Raw genomic sequence first — 7922 nt, forward strand, 5'->3', positions numbered from 1 at the left:
CGTGTAACCATTTGTATATTATGTTCCAAGGAAGAAATAGGACATTACGCAACAAGCGCGGCAAAGATTTTCCGCCGAGTGTGACGGTTGGAAAACGAACCGCAGATGAGCGTTTATTACGTAATGTACTATTATTGCCGCAATACATACGATGTTTGCCCCGAGGCTTGAAAACCGCGATTTAACCGAGCGAAACGAGGTTGGAATCTCTGTGTTCACGCTCTTGGAGCATAAAGTAGATTGCGGAGAACACCACAAGGGAGCAGTGCAGTTCAAAGTCTAGTATATGGCTAAAGTGGAGACTCTCCATAAATTTCCATTACGCGTCAGTCGCTTGAGGTCCATAATAATTGAATAGGGAATTTACCATAATCATTTGGCTATTGTTAGGTCCGAAGGGACTGCCCATGTGCAGCTGGACTATATTTAACTCAATTTTTTAGAAGAAAGCTAAAATTTCGATATTTCAGTTGCATAATCTTCGACTCGTAATGATTTTCTAGGGAGGGATTGATTTTGCTATTTTGCCAACAGTTTCTACAGCAGGATTTATATTAGGAATCAAAAAATATAGATTATTATTCCAGTTTTATTATGAGAATAATTAATACCAACAAATTTCTCAATCCTATGGGATTTTAAATGTAGTATCGTAATATCTACCGCGGAATGATCTGAAGAATCGAAATTGAGTTCAGGGCCCGGATCTTCAGGACATCGAAGACTATTTTAAATTTTCAACTTGAGAGGGCTTCGCGGTACGAAATCACATCCTATTACACTGCCATTACATCTATATTTTCTTAACGGTCGTAAGACAACAATAGTCAACCCCCACAAAAATCATACCATCCTCTTCACCATCTACATTTTCAACGGCATTAACTTGTTCCAAATGTGCATGCATTTAACAGTTTAACAGTAACGTATATAATGTATAACATTATTCCATAATAGGGATATCATAATCCATCTCTTTTAAAAAATACAAATTATAATTAATGTTACATCGTGACGTAAGTGAAGTATGAAAATTGCAATTCAACTGTACTCCTCAGTGCCAGCATGATATTCCACAATGTTACAGATAGCATTGTGCAATGAAATTTGATCTACCCAGATAGAAATCGCCAAGCTTCACGCCCGGGCCAACCGTAGGTTAGGCCCGAATTGTTAATCCCATATTGTTTAACAAGCGTAAAGTAAGTTTTCGAATGCCACAGGGTATTTGGTTCATTTGGAATTTATCTGGACGAGATCGTCCGCGCGTGCTACGCACGCGCCATCTTTTCCAAATCATAAGAATTGAAAACTCTAGAAAATGAATGCTCTTATTCTATCTTCGAAGTTAAAATTAAAACTCATGGAAAAAGACAATTGGGAAAATCTTAATATATTTCGATTGCTCTAAGATTGCATATACTATACAGTGCGAGGCAGCATACGGTATACAGAATCGAGAACATTTCCGCAAATTCGAGATTTAGCTATAATAGCGACAGCAATCAGTCAAGTCAGGAAGAGGGCGTTCTTAGTCTCATAATAATCTAATCTAATAATTAAAGATTTTCTAATTATTTGTGAACATCAAATTATGCGATTGAGATTATTTATTCCCTTCACATAACCAAGAACATCGCTGCTTGCGAATTTTTTTTCGTGAGTAGTAGTGCAGGAGACATTGTTGCCGCACTAAGGTGTATACCTGCGACTTACAACCGTAGGGAAGGTTCAAACTGAATGTCTGCAAAAAAATCGCGTTTTAAATTTTTATTAATGAAACCATTAACTCCAAACCTATGCCACTTGCGTTCAATAAACATTTACAGGAGTGGGACGGATTTTGAAATGAAAACAAAAATAATGTTCCAACAATTATAATTGACATTACAACATATGTTAAGAACTATGAACAAACATTAACATGAATACATCCTTTGTATCACTTATCTGTGATTCCGGAGGGCTTTATCTACTTTAATCATAAAATTAATTAGTCTTCAGTTTTCTCTGTTATATATAAAAAATACAAATGTTTAGTAATACTTTTTCTTCAAAAACAGGGCCATATATTGAAATAAATTCTGAATAAATACTAATGTTCATGAATAGATTATTATAATTCCACCTGTTTTGGTTGTTAAAGCTAAATGAGTATTAACCTTACTGCTATGAAGTTGGCAGTCTTTAAAAGTAAAAAATCAGATTCTTAAAGAGCTCAAGCTTGTCAATGTTTCATTTTTGTGTAAAAAAATAACAGTATTAAACTTGTTATAGAATTCAATTTTTGCGTAAAAAAATAACAGTGTTAAACTTGTTATAGAACTCAATTTTTGTGTGAAAAAATAACAGTTTAGAACTTGTTATAGAAAAAATTTTCAATTTTGCAATTGAACTTCCAGAGTAAATAGCCCGTCATTAAAGCTATTCAGCTTTCAGTTTCTGAAACAAAAAAGATTATCTGTTCTTAATAACTGTTTAATGAATGATTCAATGCATTTTCATTTATATTTCCATAGAAAATTTTTTTTATTAATGTTCTAATGAAAATATTATACTGAATTCTGCTTGAAACTAAGCCAACATTAGATGAAAATATTGCAATATTCTCTTGCATTGAAGGGAGAATAGTGAAAAATTAAAAGTAATTAAATTTGGATAACCATAACCATTAATAAAAAAAAGTACCTTATTCGCGACGTCCATCGCCTCTCCAGATGCAGATTCAGCTGCCCCTCGTTTGAGAATGAGAGGAGGTGCTTCGACAGCATCATCCAACTCATCTTCATTGAGGGCTACATCCTCAGTCAGGACTGCAATGTCATCCATGCTGTTAATATTCAGAACAAAACCATCCCCACGACAATCAACTCGACCTTTAATGGTCATTTTGATTCCCTCGATCAAATCTTCTCTCGGGATGTATGTTACCACGTGAATGGTCATGCGATGAACCCTTGTACAAAACATGCCAGATCCATAACTCGAACCACTTACCGTGGTAATGCTTCTGAATGGCTCTTTGAGCCATCCAGTGATCTGGACTGGCCCGCGAGCAGCACAAACGTTCTCCATCTCAATTTTTTATATGAGATGACCTTCGACCTTCCATTGTCAGCTCCATTCGTAATGTTAAATGTGCCAAAGATGTCGAAAGTGCTCCTACGTGCAAATTGAAATTCTTTGTCGCTCACAGTGTCCGTTGATCGCCGATACTGTGGATTGGCCGCTTTAATAATCCCTCCAGTGATTTTTATTATCTAAAAAGTAAAATTTCAAATTTTTCATCTATTCTCATAGATATTCATACAGATATTCGCATAGATATTCATATAGATATTCATTTTGTTTCCAAAACAGAAAACTGACCTAGAAAACTGAACTGGGCATTTATGTTATTTATTCGTTGATATTTTTTTTCCCTCAAGGTTCCCTACAAATAAATAACGTACGTTCTTACGTTCATTTGTTTGCAACGAACCTATCGGGAAATATTCGATAATTTCGGAGCTCTTGTGGTATTATATGCGATAATTTTTTCATAATTCTGCGGGTAGGCTATATATAAAAAAAACAAACGATAACTTAACCAAATAAACCTCTCTTCATTTCATGGCACAATTCTCTTTGCCGAAATTTGGATAGGAAAAATAATCTCCTGAATACCACTCGAGCTTCAACATTATCGAGTATTTCCCTCTAGGTTCCCTACCACTCTTGTGGTATTATATGTGACAATTTCACTTTTTTTCTTTTTGAATGGAAATCACCTGTACCTGATACATCTTGATCTCATCCTTGTATTTGAGAGCATCATCCCCCGAGCAAAGTATGCGAACCCTTCTGCCATCATTGTTATTTAAAATGCACTTGTAAATCCACTTAGATGGAGACTTTGGCAACTCTCTCAGGCCTTCAATGCAGTCGACGTAGCCGATGATTTTCCTAAGAAAAAAAAAATGAAATTACTCTCCGAACACGTGTCAATGATAGGTTATGATGATTGAATGCATAATAAATTTTTGAAATATGTTCATTTTTTAAAAATAATAATAGGAATACTTACATGAGTGTAGCTGCAACATTGAAATGATCAATGGCTCTGTTGGTCGTATATTTAATAGGTGGAGATGTCATGATGTTTCACGATTATAAATTATCTCCTTTTTATAATAGGATAAAAACACTCAAACACGTTGCCAAATGTGATGGTTTTTACCGGTTCATTTGTTCCAGCCCAATGTGCGACTAATATAATCGACAGATGTCGCTTCGGTTTCTGTCTTACGCTTACGCATTTTCGAGATATTTCTTCGAGAAATATCGATATCGATCTGTACACGGGTCTCCTTTTTATAATAGGATCTGTTCAATACTGTAAACTGTTTGAATAAAGCTTAGGCATTTTTTAATATATGAGGCTGGAACGGCGCTAGTTCGAAGGCCTGGACCAGCCTTAATAAGTTAGCTTGGGCCAGCCCTCGTTACCAGGCCTGGCCCCACGTTACCTTCCAATGCTCATCCACAATTCATCCAGGCTTGCATGCCAAGCCTGATCCAAGCTTACTTAATCTTGGGAATAGCTTGGGTGAAGCCTGGGCCATTGGTGATTTCCTACCTGGGTAACGGCAGTCCCCTTCTGGTACTCTTATAAAGCTCAGAATAAGCTAACAATGTGGCCAAACGATCGAGGCCCACAAAACGTTGTTAGTTATTATCTCCTGGAGCCACCAGGGTCACGGCGTTGATACTGGTTTTGCCTTCACTTCTTCACTAATCGGTTAGCGATTGTCAAATGATCAATCATGATTATTACATAACCAATTATCTCCATGAAAGGTGTCGCTCTTTATATAGGACTCACAACTGTTCTGCTCAGATGTCGCTAGTGGGTCTATAGGTCCCTGAGAAAATGCTTACTTTGACTTCTTATTACTCAGCAATGATAAGACTGTTCACAACATTTCATAACAAACTGTTTTCTCCTATGTGAGGAAAGTCACCACTCTTGGTTAAAGAAATTCTGTTTCCGGGTATCGTCAATCATCAGCATTTTACTGTTAATTCAGTACTATTCCGCTTAATGGAGGAAAGGTCTGAAAAACCGGATCGATTAAGTGAACTTTTTTCCCTGAAAAAATTACTGTTCGCTCGATGTTACGAGACTGTCTTAATTAAATTTTTTTGCGAGGTTTTAAGTGATTTTTGCAGCCATTGGCTCACATGGGTAGTAAAGAGTCCAGTTTTAATTGGTGGAAAAGGTTGTATGACGTTTTCCACTCCTTTAATTATGCTTGATAGTAGTTTAATTGGTATATGGGCTGAAACTTTGTGAGCTTTTCAGTCATTTCTTCGAATCCCCAATTACATAAAAATTTAAACATAAATAAACATAAATTAAATACAAAATAAATGTAAAATAAATATAGAGGAGGGAGGAGTAGGACGAGTGGGCTCCGGTGAAGGGAAATTTAGGCTTCATGATCCGGGGTGCGGTCCAAGAGTACTCCCCGTCAGCCGATCAGACAACGCAGGATGGGACGCATAGGTCTTCGGTAGGTGAGGAGTGAAGGGGTGCCAATATCAAATTAATATTAAGAGTAGTCTGTAAAAATACGATATTACTGGTGCCAACAACTGTAATTTTTTCATGATAAGTACTACCAGTGCTGCGTCCACTCGTGTTCTCAGGTGCGGATGCCAGGATAAGTAACCACTTCAGCCAGAACAATAGTAGGTACATGGAAAACTAATTAGCCAAGAAGAGCAAGCCGATGAATAAGAGAAGCCGAATGCTTGTATGCAATTGCGAGGTACAACATAGTCTAAGGTATCATATTAGTGATGCTTAGGAGGCAAACCTTTTTTTTTCACCAGCGTATTTCGACTCTTTCATTTTCTCATTTTATTAATATAATCCTGAATTATGTGAGGAACGTTTTTCCCCTTATATTTTATTATTTTAATCCTCATTTCTTTCGAACGTCTCAACCCAGTAGCCTGCCGAAATATTTGTGTCTACTTCTTTGTATTCCTCTCTTTTAGCCGTTAATAATTTTATTACTTAATCCGCGTATTACTTACAATGGGCATTCCTCAGACCCGCTAAATAACATCAACCCCGTCCTAATTCCTAAAAATATTCATCTCGCCATAACTCCTTATGATAGTGCTCTCTGGCCCTTTTGCCATTACCTTTCCTTTCTTTATTAGGCTGTCTTCTCTAATCCCCCACGAATTTCTCTCCCTGACAATTTTGTATTGCGAAATAGGTCCAACACAAGCCAAATTAACTCACTCAACCTTACTCATGATGCGCCGAACTGTTGCCCACTTTTTCTCCAATCAGAGACGTATAGTTCCACCCATCTTAAATACTAATCAACCAATACATGCACTAATTCTAGTCCTTACTGCCCCTTCCCTGCATTTTTCCGCCCTTCCAATCTTATGTCCAACGCATCAAATACTTATCACTTTTTCAATCAGTATCGATCCAAACCGCACAATAGAAACACCTTATCTCGGAGCTCCTCAATTCTTCTTTCTTTTGTAGAATAAATATTCAAGTTAAGTAAAACCAGTGAGTGATTATTCCAAGTTGCCTCACCCCAACACTTTCCTTTCCCATCGAATTCCCCCTATTTTCATCAACAGCTACACAACGATTCATTCGCCTAGTGGCATAAATTGTAAATACTGTAATTTGTGGATTACAACTATGAAACTGACAACTCCAGAGTGTTCAAAAATCGAACGCAGTATTGACACAATTTAATGCAACTGGTAAGAGCTAGAAGGAAGAGGAACGAAATGTAAAAACTCGAGAGGGTGTACTTATGGCCAATAAATAATAATTAATATAAAATAAAGTGAATGCGCAAATCTAAATCCTGTACTACAACCCCGGATGACATTGTTTGCGTAACTGGCGAATATTTTTAAAAATATATGATATACTCTACGAAAGGCTTCTAAAACCGTCTAAGACTGAAAGCTTCACTTCACCGCATCTTAAAAGTGTTTTTAAACTGCTATCTCTAAAAAATTTCTGCCCATCAATTTTTAAGCCAGAAGGCGGTGGCTCGTCGTGTGCAATTTTGCCGAGAACTTCAAAGTATTTCTGAATTCAAGGAAATGACGACACAAAATATCTTTTCAGAGGAAACACATTGCTACTCAGGTGTCTCAGTAAATAAACAAAATATTCGCTTACGGAGGTCGGAGTCACCTCACGTCACTGAAACCATGCCTTATGTGAATGGAAAAAAGTCACGCATGCACCGGCGAAAAGTTGAATAAAATTTATCTGAAGACTTTTGGTGATTCTAGGGAGAAGTGTTATTCAGAGGAAAATTATCAAATGAACTTGAATTTTTCCATAATTGTTAGGAGATGAATAATGAAATGAATCTTATTCCTCTGGAGTTATAAATTCCAGAGGTCTGATATGATACACCTGATATATTAACCTAACTGTTACTCGTCGAATAGGTTCCTTGTGTAACTAGTGCAGGAGGTTTTTGAAAGGGTTGGAATGAATGAGGATGTGATGGGTTAATATTGGAAGACTTGAATTTGTCGGATCTAAACACTTCACTTGTTTTCACTACCTCTCCGTTTATCCCAAAAGATACAGTTGTTACTAGATGTAACTAGTAAACGGTTCTAAAATTCAACTGACTAACAATTTCACAATATTAGTCTTATATGCTAAATGGTGGCGGCAATGCCGAACGAATAAGAATAAAGTTAGAAGTTTTCCCATTGGTGGAAAAATGCAAAGGAGCTGGGAAATAACTATCTTTGAGCAATTGGGAAGTGTTTTCGGTTACGGGAGAGGTGGAAGGGTGCGGCAGCCATGGGTTCGCTAGGGTAGGTGCATCCCGTGATGAGGGATTATGGAGATGAACCGATTGGTG

The 7922-nt window shown here is 37.0% G+C and overlaps 1 protein-coding gene across 2 annotated transcripts; it reads right to left on the reverse strand.

Moving 5' to 3' along the window:
* Positions 1–1276: 1276 nt before the first annotated feature.
* Positions 1277–4360, reverse strand: LOC135160043 (uncharacterized). Of its 2 annotated transcripts, XR_010298495.1 has the most exons (5): positions 4067–4360; positions 3777–3945; positions 2998–3260; positions 2689–2813; positions 1280–2442 (listed from the first exon to the last, which is right to left on the reverse strand). XR_010298495.1 is itself a non-coding variant. In XM_064116190.1 (4 exons), the coding sequence occupies exons 1-4, from the start codon at positions 4135–4137 to the stop codon at positions 2436–2438; spliced, it is 510 nt and encodes a 169-aa protein (XP_063972260.1). In that variant the 5' UTR covers positions 4138–4360; the 3' UTR covers positions 1277–2435. The 2 variants fall into 2 exon arrangements, 1 of the variants encoding a protein (XP_063972260.1); XM_064116190.1 differs by lacking the exon at positions 2689–2813 and having other exon boundaries at positions 1277–2442.
* Between the last annotated feature and the right edge of the window lie 3562 nt (positions 4361–7922).

This window comes from Diachasmimorpha longicaudata, chromosome 3 (assembly GCF_034640455.1).
Source record: "Diachasmimorpha longicaudata isolate KC_UGA_2023 chromosome 3, iyDiaLong2, whole genome shotgun sequence".
In the NCBI taxonomy this organism is placed as follows: domain Eukaryota; kingdom Metazoa; phylum Arthropoda; class Insecta; order Hymenoptera; family Braconidae; genus Diachasmimorpha; species Diachasmimorpha longicaudata.

What these genes read in the sequence shown, in the direction of transcription:
- LOC135160043 (XM_064116190.1), bottom strand. Translation starts at nt 4,137, where the DNA reads ATGACATCTCCACCTATTAAATATACGACCAACAGAGCCATTGATCAT. An exon ending in AATGTTGCAGCTACACTCAT is followed by an intron (nt 3,946 to 4,066) that starts GTAAGTATTCCT and finishes TTTTTTTCTTAG; the next exon opens with GAAAATCATCGGCTACGTCG. An exon ending in ATGAGATCAAGATGTATCAG is followed by an intron (nt 3,261 to 3,776) that starts GTACAGGTGATT and finishes TTTACTTTTTAG; the next exon opens with ATAATAAAAATCACTGGAGG.